This window comes from Oncorhynchus gorbuscha, linkage group LG09 (genome assembly GCF_021184085.1).
Source record: "Oncorhynchus gorbuscha isolate QuinsamMale2020 ecotype Even-year linkage group LG09, OgorEven_v1.0, whole genome shotgun sequence".
Classification (NCBI taxonomy): domain Eukaryota; kingdom Metazoa; phylum Chordata; class Actinopteri; order Salmoniformes; family Salmonidae; genus Oncorhynchus; species Oncorhynchus gorbuscha.
This window is the reverse complement of record NC_060181.1, coordinates 93768811-93791110: the sequence shown is the minus strand read 5'-3', so window position 1 is coordinate 93791110 and position 22300 is coordinate 93768811. Positions and strand designations below refer to the sequence as shown.

Here is a 22300-nt window from a genome sequence, read left to right as displayed (position 1 = left end):
CTGAATACACTACATCACATAGACACAGAGCATGCCCTCGCTGTCCAGATCTGAATACACTACATCACATAGACACAGAGCAATGCCCTCGCTGTCGAGAATACACTACATCACATAGACACAGAGCAATGCCCTCGCTGTCGATCTGAATACACTACATCACATAGACACAGAGCAATGCCCTCGCTGTCGAGAATACACTACATCACATAGACACAGAGCAATGCCCTCGCTGTCGAGAATACACTACATCACATAGACACAGAGCAATGCCCTCGCTGTCGAGAATACACTACATCACATAAACACAGAGCATGCCCTCGCTGTCCAGATCTGAATACACTACATCACATAGACACAGAGCAATGCCCTCGCTGTCGAGAATACACTACATCACATAGACACAGAGCAATGCCCTCGCTGTCCAGATCTGAATACACTACATCACATAGACACAGAGCATGCCCTCGCTGTCCAGATCTGAATACACTACATCACATAGACACAGAGCAATGCCCTCGCTGTCGAGAATACACTACATCACATAGACACAGAGCAATGCCCTCGCTGTCCAGATCTGAATACACTACATCACATAGACACAGAGCAATGACCTCGCTGTCCAGATCTGAATGCACTACATCACATAGACACAGAGCAATGCCCTCGCTGTCCAGATCTGAATGCACTACATCACATAGACACAGAGCAATGCCCTCGCTGTCCAGATCTGAATACACTACATCACATAGACACAGAGCAATGCCCTCGCTGTCGAGAATACACTACATCACATAGACACAGAGCAATGCCCTCGCTGTCGAGAATACACTACATCACATAGACACAGAGCAATGCCCTCGCTGTCGAAGGGTTTATTGATCGCCTAATAAGTCCACCGTGAACGTAGCGTATTTACGGATAACTTTACGTGTGTGTAAAGTACCCTCGTACATGCCTCCCATTTCACTTTCAAGCTTTCACTTGAGAAAATAACAGGTAGAAATGGAGTCGTTAGTGTCTCTCGCTACTGAAATGGAATGGAATAATTAGCAAACACACTGCAGTGTGAGAGATAAACAAAAAAAAAAGAGCTTGCAGCTGTTGCCGTGGTAATTGTTTTCAACTGTTTTTTTTTGGTTGTTGTTGTTGACAAAACCTATCTGTGCTTTTGCCTGAACACTTGGGCTCCAGAGTTCAGTGAGATAAAGAGGCAGTGAGTTGGGGAGAGAGAGTGGGAAGAAAAGAAGAGAACACCAGGCAGAAGAACAGAAAGTGCAGGGCGTTTTCTATCCCAGAGAAGAATGCCTCTTGGAACGTTGGGGGAGGCTGCCTCTTGGGACGTTGGGGGAGGCTGCCTCTTGGGACGTCGGGGGAGACTGCCTCTTGGGACGTCGGGGAATGCTGCCTCTTGGGACATCGGGGAATGCTGCCTCTTGGGACGTTTGGGAAGACTGCCTCTTGGGATGTCGGGGAAGGCTGCATCTTGGGACGTCGGGGAAGGCTGCATCTTGGGACGTCGGGGAAGGCTGCCTCTTGGGACGTCGGGGAAGGCTGCCTCTTGGGACGTCGGGGAAGGCTGCCTCTTGGGACGTCGGGGAAGACTGCCTCTTGGGACGTCGGGAAGACTGCCTCTTGGGACGTCGGGGAAGGCTGCCTCTTGGGACGTCGGGGAAGGCTGCCTCTTGGGACATCGGGGAAGGCTGCCTCTTGGGACATCGGGGAAGGCTGTCTCTTGGGAGGTTGGCCACTGGTGATTAGCTGCTACATGATACATGACTTATTGATGGCTGTTGTCTAATAGGACATTCCTGTCATCACCATAGAGACCAGGCAGTGACTGACAGGAGATGTGGAGTGATGTGTTGGGGTGATATTACAAAACTTGGGCAATATCTGGGCAATATAAAATAAATATATGTTTTGTTTGTCCGCATAGGAAAAACCTTTTTGGTTTCAGGTAGAACATTTTGCTGGTGAAAGGGTTCCACGTAGAACCATAGGGTTCTTCTATGGGGACAACTGAATAACCCTTTATGGTTTTAGGTAGCACCTTCTTTTGTAAGGATGCAGGGGAAAACAGAGCTAATCAAAACATTGCAAAGCAACGTAAATCTATAACCTACAGACAGTTAGCCGAAACATAATTATGATATATTTGTGAAAAATGTACATTTATACTATGTATTTGAGAGTAGGATAATTATTGTTGTTCCTATTATCTGAGGTAAAACACACACACACACACACACACACACACACACACACACACACACACACACACACACACACACACACACACACACACACACACACACACACACACACACACACACACACACACACACACACACACACACACACACACACACACACACACACACACACAAACAAACCCAACCAAATCAAACACATCGTATCGTATTTGATCATGTGTCAATGCTGAATCTTCTTTTTTTGCTTCAGGATCACGTTTTGCCACATCCCCTTCCAGAGTAAATGGCTGTACGTGGGCACAGAGCGTGGCAACACACACATCGTCAACATCGAATCCTTCGTTCTGTCTGGATACGTCATCATGTGGAACAAGGCCATAGAGTTGTGAGTTAAATCATCAGATTATACGCAAATGATCAACTGTCAGTGATTAAATGATTACCATAATGAGAAGGATCACTGTATGACGGCGTTGAGTTGACAGCGGTGATGATGTCATGTCGTTCTGTCCTAAAACCTCTTACACTGTCACCTCATGTCGTTCTGTCCTAAAACCTCTTACACTGTCACCTCATGTCGTTCTGTCCTAAAACCTCTTATACTGTCACCTCATGTCGTTCTGTCCTAAACCTCTTACACTGTCACCTCATGTCGTTCTGTCCTAAAACCTCTTACACTGTCACCTCATGTCGTTCTGTCCTAAAACCTCTTACACTGTCACCTCATGTCGTTCTGTCCTAAAACCTCTTACACTGTCACCTCATGTCGTTCTGTCCTAAAACCTCTTACACTGTCACCTCATGTCGTTCTGTCCTAAAACCTCTTACACTGTCACCTCATGTCGTTCTGTCCTAAAACCTCTTACACTGTCACCTCATGTCGTTCTGTCCTAAAACCTCTTACACTGTCACCTCATGTCGTTCTGTCCTAAAACCTCTTACACTGTCACCTCATGTCGTTCTGTCCTAAAACCTCTTACACTGTCACCTCATGTCGTTCTGTCCTAAAACCTCTTACACTGTCACCTCATGTCGTTCTGTCCTAAACCTCTTACACTGTCACCTCATGTCGTTCTGTCCTAAAACCTCTTACACTGTCACCTCATGTCGTTCTGTCCTAAAACCTCTTACACTGTCACCTCATGTCGTTCTGTCCTAAACCTCTTATACTGTCACCTCATGTCGTTCTGTCCTAAAACCTCTTACACTGTCACCTCATGTCGTTCTGTCCTAAAACCTCTTACACTGTCACCTCATGTCGTTCTGTCCTAAACCTCTTATACTGTCACCTCATGTCGTTCTGTCCTAAAACCTCTTACACTGTCACCTCATGTCGTTTGTCAACTAATCCCAGTTGAAAGTTGGTAACCTAACTTTGCTCACGTTGCCATGACGGCGGTGTTAGATCGTGGTCATGCAATAGCTGCGACTACTTAACATGCAGAGAGGCACATGCACCGTCACCGTGGAGAATGTGTTGAGTGGGTTTTTGAAGGGTAGTTCAATGAAATTGAAACATGCATGTTTTCCATCCTCAACACAATATTAAACTGGAGAGCCATCGGAGCTCGTGTTGTTTGATTGAGCTGAAGTGCTTCTTCCTCTCAGTACTCCTCCCGTGCTCCTTCACGGGGAAAGCAACCCTCTAACGCAAACTAACCGCAGAGGAGAAGGAGATTTGTTTTTCCCTCCGCTCAGTCATGCTCGTGTGTGTGTGTGTGTGTGTGTGTGTGTGTGTGTGTGTGTGTGTGTGTGTGTGTGTGTGTGTGTGTGTGTGTGTGTGTGTGTGTGTGTGTGTGTGTGTGTGTGTGTGTGTGTGTGTGTGTGTGTGTGTGTGTGTGTGTGTGTGTGTTCATTTGGTGGAACTAAGTAAGACCTTCCACAGGTATTAAATTGGACGTTTTATTTTCATGACATTTACCATATGGACTTTCAGGCTTAACTCAAATTAAGGTGGAGGAGAAGTGATTAAACAGACTTTCAGCTCAATACACAATCACACGTTAAGTGTGCACACACACACACACACACACACGCACGCACTAGGCTATCCTGCCGCCTCTACACTCTAACCACTAGGCTACCCTGCCGCCTCTACACTCTAACCACTAGGCTACCCTGCCACCTCTACACTCTAACCACTAGGCTACCCTGCCTCCTCTACACTCTAACCACTAGGCTACCCTGCCTCCTCTACACTCTAACCACTAGGCTACCCTGCTGCCTCTACACTCTAACCACTAGGCTACCCTGCCGCCTCTACACTCTAACCACTAGGCTACGCTGCCGCCTCTACACTCTAACCACTAGGCTACCCTGCCTCCTCTACACTCTAACCACTAGGCTACCCTGCTGCCTCTACACTCTAACCACTAGGCTACCCTGCCGCCTCTACACTCTAACCACTAGGCTACGCTGCCGCCTCTACACTCTAACCACTAGGCTACCCTGCCACCTCTACACTCTAACCACTAGGCTACCCTGCCGCCTCTACACTCTAACCACTAGGCTACCCTGCCAGCTCTACACTCTAACCACTAGGCTACCCTGCCACCTCTACACTCTAACCACTAGGCTACCCTGCCACCTCTACACTCTAACCACTAGGCTACCCTGCCAGCTCTACACTCTAACCACTAGGCTACCCTGCCGCCTCTACACTCTAACCACTAGGCTACCCTGCTGCCTCTACACTCTAACCACTAGGCTACCCTACCACCTCTACGCTCTAACCACTAGGCTACCCTGCCACCTCTACACTCTAACCACTAGGCTACCCTACCACCTCTACACTCTAACCACTAGGCTACCCTGCCACCTCTACACTCTAACCACTAGGCTACCCTGCCACCTCTACACTCTAACCACTAGGCTACCCTGCCACCTCTACACTCTAACCACTAGGCTACCCTGCCACATCTACACTCTAACCACTAGGCTACCTTGCTGCCTCTACACTTTAACCACTAGGCTACCCTACCACTTCTACGCTCTAACCACTAGGCTACCCTGCTGCCTCTACACTCTAACCACTAGGCTACCCTGCCACCTCTACACTCTAACCACTAGGCTACCCTGCCACCTCTACACTCTAACCACTAGGCTACCCTGCCACCTCTACACTCTAACCACTAGGCTACCCTGCCGCCTCTACACTCTAACCACTAGGCTACCCTGCCGCCTCTACACTCTAACCACTAGGCTACCCTGCCACCTCTACACTCTAACCACTAGGCTACCCTGCCACCTCTACACTCTAACCACTAGGCTACCCTGCCGCCTCTACACTCTAACCACTAGGCTACCCTGCCGCCTCTACACTCTAACCACTAGGCCACCCTGCCGCCTCTACACTCTAACCACTAGGCTACCCTACCGCCTCTACACTCTAACCACTAGGCTACCTTGCTGCCTCTACACTTTAACCACTAGGCTACCCTACCACTTCTACGCTCTAACCACTAGGCTACCCTGCTGCCTCTACACTCTAACCACTAGGCTACCCTGCCACCTCTACACTCTAACCACTAGGCTACCCTGCCACCTCTACACTCTAACCACTAGGCTACCCTGCCACCTCTACACTCTAACCACTAGGCTACCCTGCCGCCTCTACACTCTAACCACTAGGCTACCCTGCCGCCTCTACACTCTAACCACTAGGCTACCCTGCCACCTCTACACTCTAACCACTAGGCTACCCTGCCTCCTCTACACTCTAACCACTAGGCTACCCTGCCGCCTCTACACTCTAACCACTAGGCTACCCTGCCGCCTCTACACTCTAACCACTAGGCCACCCTGCCGCCTCTACACTCTAACCACTAGGCTACCCTACCGCCTCTACACTCTAACCACTAGGCTACCCTGCCGCCTCTACACTCTAACCACTAGGCTACCCTACCACCTCTACACTCTAACCACTAGACTACCCTGCCACCTCTACACTCTAACCACTAGGCTACCCTGCCACCTCTACACTCTAACCACTAGGCTACCCTGCCACCTCTACACTCTAACCACTAGGCTACCCTGCCACCTCTACACTCTAACCACTAGGCTACCCTGCCACCTCTACACTCTAACCACTAGGCTACCCTGCCACCTCTACACTCTAACCACTAGGCTACCCTGCCACCTCTACACTCTAACCACTAGGCTACCCTGCCGCCTCTACACTCTAACCACTAGGCTACCCTGCCACCTCTACACTCTAACCACTAGGCTACCCTGCCACCTCTACACTCTAACCACTAGGCTAGCCTGCCGCCTCTACACTCTAACCACTAGGCTACCCTGCCACCTCTACACTCTAACCACTAGGCTACCCTGCCGCCTCTACACTCTAACCACTAGGCTACCCTGCCGCCTCTACACTCTAACCACTAGGCTACCCTGCCACCTCTACACTCTAACCACTAGGCTACCCTGCCGCCTCTACACTCTAACCACTAGGCTACCCTGCCGCCTCTACACTCTAACCACTAGGCCACCCTGCCGCCTCTACACTCTAACCACTAGGCTACCCTACCGCCTCTACACTCTAACCACTAGGCTACCCTGCCACCTCTACACTCTCACCACTAGGCTACCCTGCCGCCTCTACACTCTAACCACTAGGCTACCCTACCACCTCTACACTCTAACCACTAGGCTACCCTGCCTCCTCTACACTCTAACCACTAGGCTACCCTGCCGCCTCTACACTCTAACCACTAGGCTACCCTGCCACCTCTACACTCTAACCACTAGGCTACCCTGCCACCTCTACACTCTAACCACTAGGCTACCCTGCCACCTCTACACTCTAACCACTAGGCTACCTGCCACCTCTACACTCTAACAACTAGGCTACCCTGCCACCTCTACACTCTAACCACTAGGCTACCCTGCCACCTCTACACTCTAACCACTAGGCTACCCTGCCTCCTCTACACTCTAACCACTAGGCTACCCTGCCTCCTCTACACTCTAACCACTAGGCTACCCTGCCAGCTCTACACTCTAACCACTAGGCTACCCTGCCACCTCTACACTCTAACCACTAGGCTACCCTGCCGCCTCTACACTCTAACCACTAGGCTACCCTGCCACCTCTACACTCTAACCACTAGGCTACCCTGCCACCTCTACACTCTAACCACTAGGCTACCCTGCCACCTCTACACTCTAACCACTAGGCTACCCTGCCTCCTCTACACTCTAACCACTAGGCTACCCTGCCACCTCTACACTCTAACCACTAGGCTACCCTGCCACCTCTACACTCTAACCACTAGGCTACCCTGCCACCTCTACACTCTAACCACTAGGCTACCCTGCCTCCTCTACACTCTAACCACTAGGCTACCCTGCCTCCTCTACACTCTAACCACTAGGCTACCCTGCCACCTCTACACTCTAACCACTAGGCTACCCTGCCACCTCTACACTCTAACCACTAGGCTACCCTGCCACCTCTACACTCTAACCACTAGGCTACCCTGCCTCCTCTACACTCTAACCACTAGGCTACCCTGCCACCTCTACACTCTAACCACTAGGCTACCCTGCCACCTCTACACTCTAACCACTAGGCTACCCTGCCACCTCTACACTCTAACCACTAGGCTACCCTGCCTCCTCTACACTCTAACCACTAGGCTACCCTGCCTCCTCTACACTCTAACCACTAGGCTACCCTGCCACCTCTACACTCTAACCACTAGGCTACCCTGCCAGCTCTACACTCTAACCACTAGGCTACCCTGCCGCCTCTACACTCTAACCACTAGGCTACCCTGCCGCCTCTACACTCTAACCACTAGGCTACCCTGCCGCCTCTACACTCTAACCACTAGGCTACCCTGCCACCTCTACACTCTAACCACTAGGCTACCCTGCCACCTCTACACTCTAACCACTAGGCTACCCTGCCTCCTCTACACTCTAACCACTAGGCTACCCTACCACCTCTACACTCTAACCACTAGGCTACCCTGCCACCTCTACACTCTCACCACTAGGCTACCCTGCCGCCTCTACACTCTAACCACTAGGCTACCCTACCACCTCTACACTCTAACCACTAGGCTACCCTGCCTCCTCTACACTCTAACCACTAGGCTACCCTGCCGCCTCTACACTCTAACCACTAGGCTACCCTGCCACCTCTACACTCTAACCACTAGGCTACCCTGCCACCTCTACACTCTAACCACTAGGCTACCCTGCCACCTCTACACTCTAACCACTAGGCTACCCTGCCACCTCTACACTCTAACCACTAGGCTACCTGCCACCTCTACACTCTAACAACTAGGCTACCCTACCACCTCTACACTCTAACCACTAGGCTACCCTGCCACCTCTACACTCTAACCACTAGGCTACCCTGCCTCCTCTACACTCTAACCACTAGGCTACCCTGCCTCCTCTACACTCTAACCACTAGGCTACCCTGCCAGCTCTACACTCTAACCACTAGGCTACCCTGCCACCTCTACACTCTAACCACTAGGCTACCCTGCCGCCTCTACACTCTAACCACTAGGCTACCCTGCCACCTCTACACTCTAACCACTAGGCTACCCTGCCTCCTCTACACTCTAACCACTAGGCTACCCTGCTCCTCTACACTCTAACCACTAGGCTACCCTGCCACCTCTACACTCTAACCACTAGGCTACCCTGCCACCTCTACACTCTAACCACTAGGCTACCCTGCCACCTCTACACTCTAACCACTAGGCTACCCTGCCTCCTCTACACTCTAACCACTAGGCTACCCTGCCTCCTCTACACTCTAACCACTAGGCTACCCTGCCACCTCTACACTCTAACCACTAGGCTACCCTGCCACCTCTACACTCTAACCACTAGGCTACCCTGCCTCCTCTACACTCTAACCACTAGGCTACCCTGCCGCCTCTACACTCTAACCACTAGGCTACCCTGCCACCTCTACACTCTAACCACTAGGCTACCCTGCCGCCTCTACACTCTAACCACTAGGCTACCCTGCCACCTCTACACTCTAACCACTAGGCTACCCTACCACCTCTACACTCTAACCACTAGGCTACCCTGCCTCCTCTACACTCTAACCACTAGGCTACCCTGCCACCTCTACACTCTAACCACTAGGCTACCCTGCCAGCTCTACACTCTAACCACTAGGCTACCCTGCCGCCTCTACACTCTAACCACTAGGCTACCCTGCCGCCTCTACACTCTAACCACTAGGCTACCCTGCCACCTCTACACTCTAACCACTAGGCTACCCTGCCTCCTCTACACTCTAACCACTAGGCTACCCTGCCTCCTCTACACTCTAACCACTAGGCTACCCTGCCACCTCTACACTCTAACCACTAGGCTACCCTGCCACCTCTACACTCTAACCACTAGGCTACCCTGCCACCTCTACACTCTAACCACTAGGCTACCCTGCCTCCTCTACACTCTAACCACTAGGCTACCCTGCCTCCTCTACACTCTAACCACTAGGCTACCCTGCCACCTCTACACTCTAACCACTAGGCTACCCTGCCAGCTCTACACTCTAACCACTAGGCTACCCTGCCGCCTCTACACTCTAACCACTAGGCTACCCTGCCGCCTCTACACTCTAACCACTAGGCTACCCTGCCACCTCTACACTCTAACCACTAGGCTACCTGCCACCTCTACACTCTAACAACTAGGCTACCCTGCCACCTCTACACTCTAACCACTAGGCTACCCTGCCTCCTCTACACTCTAACCACTAGGCTACCCTGCCAGCTCTACACTCTAACCACTAGGCTACCCTGCCACCTCTACACTCTAACCACTAGGCTACCCTGCCGCCTCTACACTCTAACCACTAGGCTACCCTGCCACCTCTACACTCTAACCACTAGGCTACCCTGCCTCCTCTACACTCTAACCACTAGGCTACCCTGCCTCCTCTACACTCTAACCACTAGGCTACCCTGCCACCTCTACACTCTAACCACTAGGCTACCCTGCCACCTCTACACTCTAACCACTAGGCTACCCTGCCACCTCTACACTCTAACCACTAGGCTACCTGCCACCTCTACACTCTAACAACTAGGCTACCCTGCCACCTCTACACTCTAACCACTAGGCTACCCTGCCTCCTCTACACTCTAACCACTAGGCTACCCTGCCTCCTCTACACTCTAACCACTAGGCTACCCTGCCTCCTCTACACTCTAACCACTAGGCTACCCTGCCACCTCTACACTCTAACCACTAGGCTACCCTGCCACCTCTACACTCTAACCACTAGGCTACCCTGCCTCCTCTACACTCTAACCACTAGGCTACCCTGCCTCCTCTACACTCTAACCACTAGGCTACCCTGCCACCTCTACACTCTAACCACTAGGCTACCCTGCCACCTCTACACTCTAACCACTAGGCTACCCTGCCGCCTCTACACTCTAACCACTAGGCTACCCTGCCTCCTCTACACTCTAACCACTAGGCTACCCTGCCTCCTCTACACTCTAACCACTGGGCTACCCTGCCGCCTCTACACTCTAACCACTGGGCTACCCTGCCGCCTCTACACTCTAACCACTAGGCTACCCTGCCACCTCTACACTCTAACCACTAGGCTACCCTGCCTCCTCTACACTCTAACCACTAGGCTACCCTGCCACCTCTACACTCTAACCACTAGGCTACCCTGCCGCCTCTACACTCTAACCACTAGGCTACCCTGCCGCCTCTACACTCTAACCACTAGGCTACCCTGCCACCTCTACACTCTAACCACTAGGCTACCCTGCCTCCTCTACACTCTAACCACTAGGCTACCCTGCCTCCTCTACACTCTAACCACTAGGCTACCCTGCCACCTCTACACTCTAACCACTAGGCTACCCTGCCACCTCTACACTCTAACCACTAGGCTACCCTGCCACCTCTACACTCTAACCACTAGGCTACCTGCCACCTCTACACTCTAACAACTAGGCTACCCTGCCACCTCTACACTCTAACCACTAGGCTACCCTGCCTCCTCTACACTCTAACCACTAGGCTACCCTGCCTCCTCTACACTCTAACCACTAGGCTACCCTGCCTCCTCTACACTCTAACCACTAGGCTACCCTGCCACCTCTACACTCTAACCACTAGGCTACCCTGCCACCTCTACACTCTAACCACTAGGCTACCCTGCCTCCTCTACACTCTAACCACTAGGCTACCCTGCCTCCTCTACACTCTAACCACTAGGCTACCCTGCCACCTCTACACTCTAACCACTAGGCTACCCTGCCACCTCTACACTCTAACCACTAGGCTACCCTGCCACCTCTACACTCTAACCACTAGGCTACCCTGCCACCTCTACACTCTAACCACTAGGCTACCCTGCCTCCTCTACACTCTAACCACTAGGCTACCCTGCCTCCTCTACACTCTAACCACTGGGCTACCCTGCCGCCTCTACACTCTAACCACTAGGCTACCCTGCCGCCTCTACACTCTAACCACTAGGCTACCCTGCCACCTCTACACTCTAACCACTAGGCTACCCTGCCACCTCTACACTCTAACCACTAGGCTACCCTGCCACCTCTACACTCTAACCACTAGGCTACCCTGCCGCCTCTACACTCTAACCACTAGGCTACCCTGCACCTCTACATTCTAACCACTAGGCTACCCTGCCTCCTCTACACTCTAACCACTAGGCTACCCTGCCACCTCTACACTCTAACCACTAGGCTACCCTGCCACCTCTACACTCTAACCACTGGGCTACCCTGCCGCCTCTACACTCTAACCACTAGGCTACCCTGCCGCCTCTACACTCTAACCACTAGGCTACCCTGCCGCCTCTACACTCTAACCACTAGGCTACCCTGCCACCTCTACATTCTAACCACTAGGCTACCCTGCCTCCTCTACACTCTAACCACTAGGCTACCCTGCCACCTCTACACTCTAACCACTAGGCTACCCTGCCACCTCTACACTCTAACCACTAGGCTACCCTGCCGCCTCTACACTCTAACCACTAGGCTACCCTGCCTCCTCTACACTCTAACCACTAGGCTACGCTGCCACCTCTACACTCTAACCACTAGGCTACCCTGCCAGCTCTACACTCTAACCACTAGGCTACCCTGCCACCTCTACACTCTAACCACTAGGCTACCTTGCCACCTCTACACTCTAACCACTACGCTACCCTGCCAGCTCTACACTCTAACCACTAGGCTACCCTGCCTCCTCTACACTCTAACCACTAGGCTACCCTGCCGCCTCTACACTCTAACCACTAGGCTACCCTGCCACCTCTACACTCTAACCACTAGGCTACCCTGCGGCCTCTACACTCTAACCACTAGGCTACCCTGCCACCTCTACACTCTAACCACTAGGCTACCCTGCCACCTCTACACTCTAACCACTAGGCTACCCTGCCACCTCTACACTCTAACCACTAGGCTACCCTGCCGCCTCTACACTCTAACCACTAGGCTACCCTGCCACCTCTACACTCTAACCACTAGGCTACCCTGCCAGCTCTACACTCTAAACACTAGGCTACCCTGCCACCTCTACACTCTAACCACTAGGCTACCCTGCCACCTCTACACTCTAACCACTAGGCTACCCTGCCACCTCTACACTCTAACCACTAGGCTACCCTGCCACCTCTACACTCTAACCACTAGGCTACCCTGCCACCTCTACACTCTAACCACTAGGCTACCCTGCCTCCTCTACACTCTAACCACTAGGCTACCCTGCCACCTCTACACTCTAACCACTAGGCTACCCTGCCACCTCTACACTCTAACCACTGGGCTACCCTGCCGCCTCTACACTCTAACCACTAGGCTACCCTGCCGCCTCTACACTCTAACCTCTAGGCTACCCTGCCGCCTCTACACTCTAACCACTAGGCTACCCTGCCTCCTCTACACTCTAACCACTAGGCTACCCTGCCACCTCTACACTCTAACCACTAGGCTACCCTGCCACCTCTACACTCTAACCACTGGGCTACCCTGCCGCCTCTACACTCTAACCACTAGGCTACCCTGCCGCCTCTACACTCTAACCACTAGGCTACGCTGCCACCTCTACACTCTAACCACTAGGCTACCCTGCCAGCTCTACACTCTAACCACTAGGCTACCCTGCCACCTCTACACTCTAACCACTAGGCTACCCTGCCAGCTCTACACTCTAACCACTAGGCTACCCTGCCACCTCTACACTCTAAACACTAGGCTACCCTGCCACCTCTACACTCTAACCACTAGGCTACCCTGCCACCTCTACACTCTAACCACTAGGCTACCCTGCCACCTCTACACTCTAACCACTAGGCTACCCTGCCACCTCTACACTCTAACCACTAGGCTACCCCACCTCTACACTCTAACCACTAGGCTACCCTGCCACCTCTACACTCTAACCACTAGGCTACCCTGCCGCCCCTACACTCTAACCACTAGGCTACCCTGCCGCCTCTACACTCTAACCACTAGGCTACCCTGCCACCTCTACACTCTAACCACTAGGCTACCCCACCTCTACACTCTAACCACTAGGCTACGCTGCCACCTCTACACTCTAACCACTAGGCTACCTGCCACCTCTACACTCTAACCACTAGGCTACCCTGCCAGCTCTACACTCTAACCACTAGACTACCCTGCCTCCTCTACACTCTAACCACTAGGCTACCCTACCACCTATACGCTCTAACCACTAGGCTACCCTGCCACCTCTACACTCTAACCACTAGGCTACCCTGCCACCTCTACACTCTAACCACTAGGCTACCCTGCCACCTCTACACTCTAACCACTAGGCTACCCTGCCACCTCTACACTCTAACCACTAGGCTACCCCACCTCTACACTCTAACCACTAGGCTACCTGCCACCTCTACACTCTAACCACTAGGCTACCCTGCCAGCTCTACACTCTAACCACTAGACTACCCTGCCTCCTCTACACTCTAACCACTAGGCTACCCTACCACCTATACGCTCTAACCACTAGGCTACCCTGCCACCTCTACACTCTAACCACTAGGCTACCCTGCCACCTCTACACTCTAACCACTAGGCTACCCTGCCACCTCTACACTCTAACCACTAGGCTACCCTGCCACCTCTACACTCTAACCACTAGGCTACCCTGCCACCTCTACACTCTAACCACTAGTCTACCCTGCCGCCTCTACACTCTAACCACTAGTCTACCCTGCCACCTCTACACTCTAACCACTAGGCTACCCTGCCGCCTCTACACTCTAACCACTAGGCTACCCTGCCACCTCTACACTCTAACCACTAGGCTACCCTGCCACCTCTACACTCTAACCACTAGGCTACCCTGCCTCCTCTACACTCTAACCACTAGGCTACCCTGCCACCTCTACACTCTAACCACTAGGCTACCCTGCCACCTCTACACTCTAACCACTAGGCTACCCTGCCACCTCTACACTCTAACCACTAGGCTACCCTGCCGCCTCTACACTCTAACCACTAGGCTACCCTGCCACCTCTACACTCTAACCACTAGGCTACCCTGCCAGCTCTACACTCTAAACACTAGGCTACCCTGCCACCTCTACACTCTAACCACTAGGCTACCCTGCCACCTCTACACTCTAACCACTAGGCTACCCTGCCACCTCTACACTCTAACCACTAGGCTACCCTGCCACCTCTACACTCTAACCACTAGGCTACCCTGCCACCTCTACACTCTAACCACTAGGCTACCCTGCCTCCTCTACACTCTAACCACTAGGCTACCCTGCCACCTCTACACTCTAACCACTAGGCTACCCTGCCACCTCTACACTCTAACCACTGGGCTACCCTGCCGACTCTACACTCTAACCACTAGGCTACCCTGCCGCCTCTACACTCTAACCTCTAGGCTACCCTGCCGCCTCTACACTCTAACCACTAGGCTACCCTGCCTCCTCTACACTCTAACCACTAGGCTACCCTGCCACCTCTACACTCTAACCACTAGGCTACCCTGCCACCTCTACACTCTAACCACTGGGCTACCCTGCCGCCTCTACACTCTAACCACTAGGCTACCCTGCCGCCTCTACACTCTAACCACTAGGCTACGCTGCCACCTCTACACTCTAACCACTAGGCTACCCTGCCAGCTCTACACTCTAACCACTAGGCTACCCTGCCACCTCTACACTCTAACCACTAGGCTACCCTGCCAGCTCTACACTCTAACCACTAGGCTACCCTGCCACCTCTACACTCTAAACACTAGGCTACCCTGCCACCTCTACACTCTAACCACTAGGCTACCCTGCCACCTCTACACTCTAACCACTAGGCTACCCTGCCACCTCTACACTCTAACCACTAGGCTACCCTGCCACCTCTACACTCTAACCACTAGGCTACCCCACCTCTACACTCTAACCACTAGGCTACCCTGCCACCTCTACACTCTAACCACTAGGCTACCCTGCCGCCCCTACACTCTAACCACTAGGCTACCCTGCCGCCTCTACACTCTAACCACTAGGCTACCCTGCCACCTCTACACTCTAACCACTAGGCTACCCCACCTCTACACTCTAACCACTAGGCTACGCTGCCACCTCTACACTCTAACCACTAGGCTACCTGCCACCTCTACACTCTAACCACTAGGCTACCCTGCCAGCTCTACACTCTAACCACTAGACTACCCTGCCTCCTCTACACTCTAACCACTAGGCTACCCTACCACCTATACGCTCTAACCACTAGGCTACCCTGCCACCTCTACACTCTAACCACTAGGCTACCCTGCCACCTCTACACTCTAACCACTAGGCTACCCTGCCACCTCTACACTCTAACCACTAGGCTACCCTGCCACCTCTACACTCTAACCACTAGGCTACCCCACCTCTACACTCTAACCACTAGGCTACCTGCCACCTCTACACTCTAACCACTAGGCTACCCTGCCAGCTCTACACTCTAACCACTAGACTACCCTGCCTCCTCTACACTCTAACCACTAGGCTACCCTACCACCTATACGCTCTAACCACTAGGCTACCCTGCCACCTCTACACTCTAACCACTAGGCTACCCTGCCACCTCTACACTCTAACCACTAGGCTACCCTGCCACCTCTACACTCTAACCACTAGGCTACCCTGCCACCTCTACACTCTAACCACTAGGCTACCCCACCTCTACACTCTAACCACTAGGCTACCCTGCCACCTCTACACTCTAACCACTAGGCTACCCTGCCACCTCTACACTCTAACCACTAGGCTACCCTGCCGCCCCTACACTCTAACCACTAGGCTACCCTGCCGCCTCTACACTCTAACCACTAGGCTACCCTGCCACCTCTACACTCTAACCACTAGGCTACGCTGCCACCTCTACACTCTAACCACTAGGCTACCCCACCTCTACACTCTAACCACTAGGCTACCCTGCCACCTCTACACTCTAACCACTAGGCTACCCTGCCACCTCTACACTCTAACCACTAGGCTACCCTGCCACCTCTACACTCTAACCACTAGGCTACCCTGCCTCCTCTACACTCTAACCACTAGGCTACCCTGCCACCTCTACACTCTAACCACTAGGCTACCCTGCCACCTCTACACTCTAAACACTAGGCTACCCTGCCACCTCTACACTCTAACCACTAGGCTACCCTGCCACCTCTACACTCTAAACACTAGGCTACCCTGCCACCTCTACACTCTAACCACTAGGCTACCCTGCCACCTCTACACTCTAAACACTAGGCTACCCTGCCTCCTCTACACTCTAACCACTAGGCTACCCTGCCACCTCTACACTCTAAACACTAGGCTACCCTGCCACCTCTACACTCTAACCACTAGGCTACCCTGCCTCCTCTACACTCTAACCACTAGGCTACCCTGCCACCTCTACACTCTAACCACTAGGCTACCCTGCCACCTCTACACTCTAAACACTAGGCTACCCTGCCACCTCTACACTCTAACCACTAGGCTACCCTGCCACCTCTACACTCTAAACACTAGGCTACCCTGCCACCTCTACACTCTAACCACTAGGCTACCCTGCCACCTCTACACTCTAAACACTAGGCTACCCTGCCACCTCTACACTCTAACCACTAGGCTACCCTGCCACCTCTACACTCTAAACACTAGGCTACCCTGCCACCTCTACACTCTAACCACTAGGCTACCCTGCCACCTCTACACTCTAAACACTAGGCTACCCTGCCACCTCTACACTCTAACCACTAGGCTACCCTGCCACCTCTACACTCTAAACACTAGGCTACCCTGCCACCTCTACACTCTAACCACTAGGCTACCCTGCCACCTCTACACTCTAAACACTAGGCTACCCTGCCACCTCTACACTCTAACCACTAGGCTACCCTGCCACCTCTACACTCTAAACACTAGGCTACCCTGCCACCTCTACACTCTAACCACTAGGCTACCCTGCCACCTCTACACTCTAAACACTAGGCTACCCTGCCACCTCTACACTCTAACCACTAGGCTACCCTGCCACCTCTACACTCTAAACACTAGGCTACCCTGCCACCTCTACACTCTAACCACTAGGCTACCCTGCCACCTCTACACTCTAACCACTAGGCTACCCTGCCACCTCTACACTCTAACCACTAGGCTACCTGCCACCTCTACACTCTAACCACTAGGCTACCCTGCCACCTCTACACTCTAACCACTAGGCTACCCTGCCACCTCTACACTCTAACCACTAGGCTACCTGCCACCTCTACACTCTAACCACTAGGCTACCCTGCCACCTCTACACTCTAACCACTAGGCTACCTGCCACCTCTACACTCTAACCACTAGGCTACCTGCCACCTCTACACTCTAACCACTAGTCTACCCTGCCACCTCTACACTCTAACCACTAGGCTACCCTGCCACCTCTACACTCTAACCACTAGTCTACCCTGCCACCTCTACACTCTAACCACTAGGCTACCCTGCCACCTCTACACTCTAACCACTAGGCTACCCTGCCGCCTCTACACTCTAACCACTAGTCTACCCTGCCACCTCTACACTCTAACCACTAGGCTACCCTGCCACCTCTACACTCTAACCACTAGTCTACCCTGCCACCTCTACACTCTAACCACTAGGCTACCCTGCCACCTCTACACTCTAACCACTAGTCTACCCTGCCGCCTCTACACTCTAACCACTAGTCTACCCTGCCACCTCTACACTCTAACCACTAGGCTACCCTGCCGCCTCTACACTCTAACCACTAGGCTACCCTGCCACCTCTACACTCTAACCACTAGGCTACCCTGCCACCTCTACACTCTAACCACTAGGCTACCCTGCCTCCTCTACACTCTAACCACTAGGCTACCCTGCCACCTCTACACTCTAACCACTAGGCTACCCTGCCAGCTCTACACTCTAACCACTAGGCTACCCTGCCACCTCTACACTCTAACCACTAGGCTACCCTACCGCCTCTACACTCTAACCACTAGGCTACCCTGCCACCTCTACACTCTAACCACTAGTCTACCCTGCCGCCTCTACACTCTAACCACTAGGCTACCCTGCCACCTCTACACTCTAACCACTAGGCTACCCTGCCACCTCTACACTCTAACCACTAGGCTACCCTGCCAGCTCTACACTCTAAACACTAGGCTACCCTGCCACCTCTACACTCTAACCACTAGTCTACCCTGCCGCCTCTACACTCTAACCACTAGGCTACCCTGCCACCTCTACACTCTAACCACTAGGCTACCCTGCCACCTCTACACTCTAACCACTAGTCTACCCTGCCACCCCATTATGTGGATTATTATTCATTTACATATTGATACATAACATGCCCAACCCCACTCACTCGCATACACAGACAATTACTATTGCAACCTATTTAATACAGGTAATTGTCCCTCTTTCATGTAGTATCTTTCAGAAACTATATATATATATATATATATGTATATATATATGTATATATATATATATATAAATACATTTTTTTCCTCTCTCAGTAGGATGAAGAACATAATCTATATGTAGTCGTTAATATGACATTACAGATATGTTCTGGAGAGAGAGAGATTAATAAAGAAAATGAAAACATCAAAGATCTGGTGTTTTTTTTCTAGTCTGTTAGGGGGATACAAGAGAACATAGTCTAATTATTTCTGAGCAACCCTTTTCCCGTCCATTGCCAGACAAAGTGTGCCCAACTGGAGAACAAAAAAAAACATGAAACAAAATAATTTCACCTCTCTTGGTTGGATATTCTCTGTATCTATACACTCTGTGAAGAGAGAATTCAGGGTCGTGGCTGGGTGAGTAAGTCATGCGTCAGTGTAGACAGTCTGGGACGGTTTTAATCTTCTTGATGTAGGACCCCCCCCCCCCGCGTCTCCCCTCCTTTCCATCCCAGCGTTACCGCGTCGACCGAGTGGAGCCAACCAAAACTCGCCCCCTGCGGCTCCTACAGCTGTGTGTGTGTGTGTGCAGCCTGGCAGAGTGATGAGTCTGCGGGGAGGGCTCTCCGACAGACAGAATCAGCGGTGTGGCGACCTCTCCCTCAGCGGAGACATACATGTTTTCACCATGACACACTGTCTCAGTGTGAGAGCTCAATACAGCCCAGATGGATCTGAAGGTGTGAAATGATCTCCAGAAAGGAGACATGGGTATTATGTTTTAGAGTTGTAGTGTTTTAGAGATTTAGTTTGTGTTTTAGTGTTTTAGAGTTTTAGTTTGTGTTTTAGAGTTTTAGTGGTTTAGAGTTTTAGTGGTTTAGAGTTTTAGTGTTTTAGTGGTTTAGTGGTTTAGAGTTTTAGTGTTTTAGTGTTTTAGTGGTTTAGTGGTTTAGAGTTTTAGTGTTTTAGTGTTTTAGAGTTTTAGTGGTTTAGAGTTTTAGTGTTTTAGAGTTTTAGTGGTTTAGAGTTTTAGTGGTTTAGTGTTTTAGTGTTTTAGTGTTTTAAGTGTTGTCCCTCAGAAACTCTTTGAAAGACTGCCATATAAAAGGTCACAGAGATGTAAAGGTTAAATGATTTAGCTTTTTTCTATGAATTGATAGCTTATAATAGATGAGCTCACAACGCTGTAACATTTGGGTGGTGTCCTGACTCTCTGAGGTCATTAAAGATCCCATGGCACTTATCGTAAGAGTAGGGGTGTTAACCCCGGTGTCCTGGCTAAATTCCCAATCTGGCCCTCAAACCATCACGGTCACCTAATAATCCCCAGTTTACAATTGGCTCATTAACCCCCCCCCCTCCTCTCCCCTGTAACTATTCCCCAGGTTGTTGCTGTAAATGAGAACGTGTTCTCAGTCAACTTACCTGGTAAAATAATGAATAAATAAAATAAATACATTTACACAGTTATTTCAAAAATACACTGCGCAAATCCGACCATCACCCCTGGTGAGACAAAACCACGACTCGTCAGTAAAGAGCACTGTGACCTTAATTGCCGACCGTCTGTAAACTGTTAGTGTCTTAGCGACTGTTCCACAGGTGCATGTTCATTAATTGTTTATGGTTCATTGATTATTTCCTCCCATTTTCGGGAGGAATGGTGATGTTACTATAGTATTACTATAATACTGTATGGTGATATTACTATAGTATTACTATAATACTGTATAGTGATGTTACTATACTACTGTATGGTGATATTACTATAGTTTTACTATAATACTGTATGGTGATGTTACTATACTACTGTATGGTGATATTACTATAGTATTGCTATACTACTGTATTGTGATATTACTATACTACTGTATGGTGATATTACTATAGTGTTACTATACTACTGTATGGTGATGTTACTATACTACTGTATGGTGATATTACTATAGTTTTACTATAATACTGTATGGTGATGTTACTATATTATTACTATAATACTATAATACTGTATGGTGATGTTACTATATTATTACTATAATACTATACTACTGTATGGTGATATTACTATAGTATTACTATAATACTGTATGGTGATATTACTATAGTATTACTATACTACTGTATTGTGATATTACTATACTACTGTATGGTGATATTACTATAGTATTACTATAATACTGCATGGTGATATTACTATAGTATTGCTATACTACTACTGTATTGTGATATTACTATACTACTGTATGGTGATATTACTATAGTGTTACTATACTACTGTATGGTGATGTTACTATACTACTGTATGGTGATATTACTATAGTTTTACTATAATACTGTATGGTGATATTACTATATTATTACTATAATACTGTATGGTGATGTTACTATATTATTAATATAATACTATACTACTGTATGGTGATATTACTATAGTATTACTATAATACTGCATGGTGATGTTACTATAGTATTACTATAATACTGTATGGTGATATTACTATAGTATTACTATAATACTGTGTGGTGATGTTACTATAATACTGTATGGTGATGTTACTATAGCATTACTATACTACTGTATGGTGATGTTACTATAGCATTACTATACTACTGTATGGTGATGTTACTATAGCATTACTATAATACTGTATGGTGATGTTACTATAGCATTACTATACTACTGTATGGTGATGTTACTATAGTATTACTATACTACTGTATGGTGATGTTACAATAGTATTACTATAATACTGTATGGTGATGTTACTATAGCATTACTATAATAATGTATGGTGATGTTACTATAGCATTACTATAATACTGTATGGTGATGTTACTATAGCATTACTATACTACTGTATGGTGATGTTACTATAGTATTACTATACTACTGTATGGTGATGTTACTATAGTATTACTATAATACTGTATGGTGATGTTACTATAGTATTACTATAATACTGTATGGTGATGTTACTATAGTATTACTATAACACTGTATGGTGATGTTACTATAGCATTACTATAATACTGTATGGTGATGTTACTATAGTATTACTATAATACTGTATGGTGATGGTACTATAGTATTACTATACTACTGTATGGTGATGTTACTATAGCATTACTATAATACTGTATGG

The 22300-nt window shown here is 50.1% G+C and overlaps 1 protein-coding gene across 2 annotated transcripts in view; it reads left to right on the top strand.

The window, feature by feature from the left end:
- The window catches only part of LOC124044278 (syntaxin-binding protein 5-like), a 233068-nt gene that overhangs the window by 98426 nt on the left and 112342 nt on the right, over window positions 1-22300 (top strand). For both annotated transcript variants that reach the window (XM_046363921.1, XM_046363920.1), the window contains exon 5: window positions 2467-2601. In XM_046363921.1, coding sequence (XP_046219877.1) covers window positions 2467-2601 — 135 coding nt within the window. The remainder of the gene's footprint in view (window positions 1-2466; window positions 2602-22300) is intronic.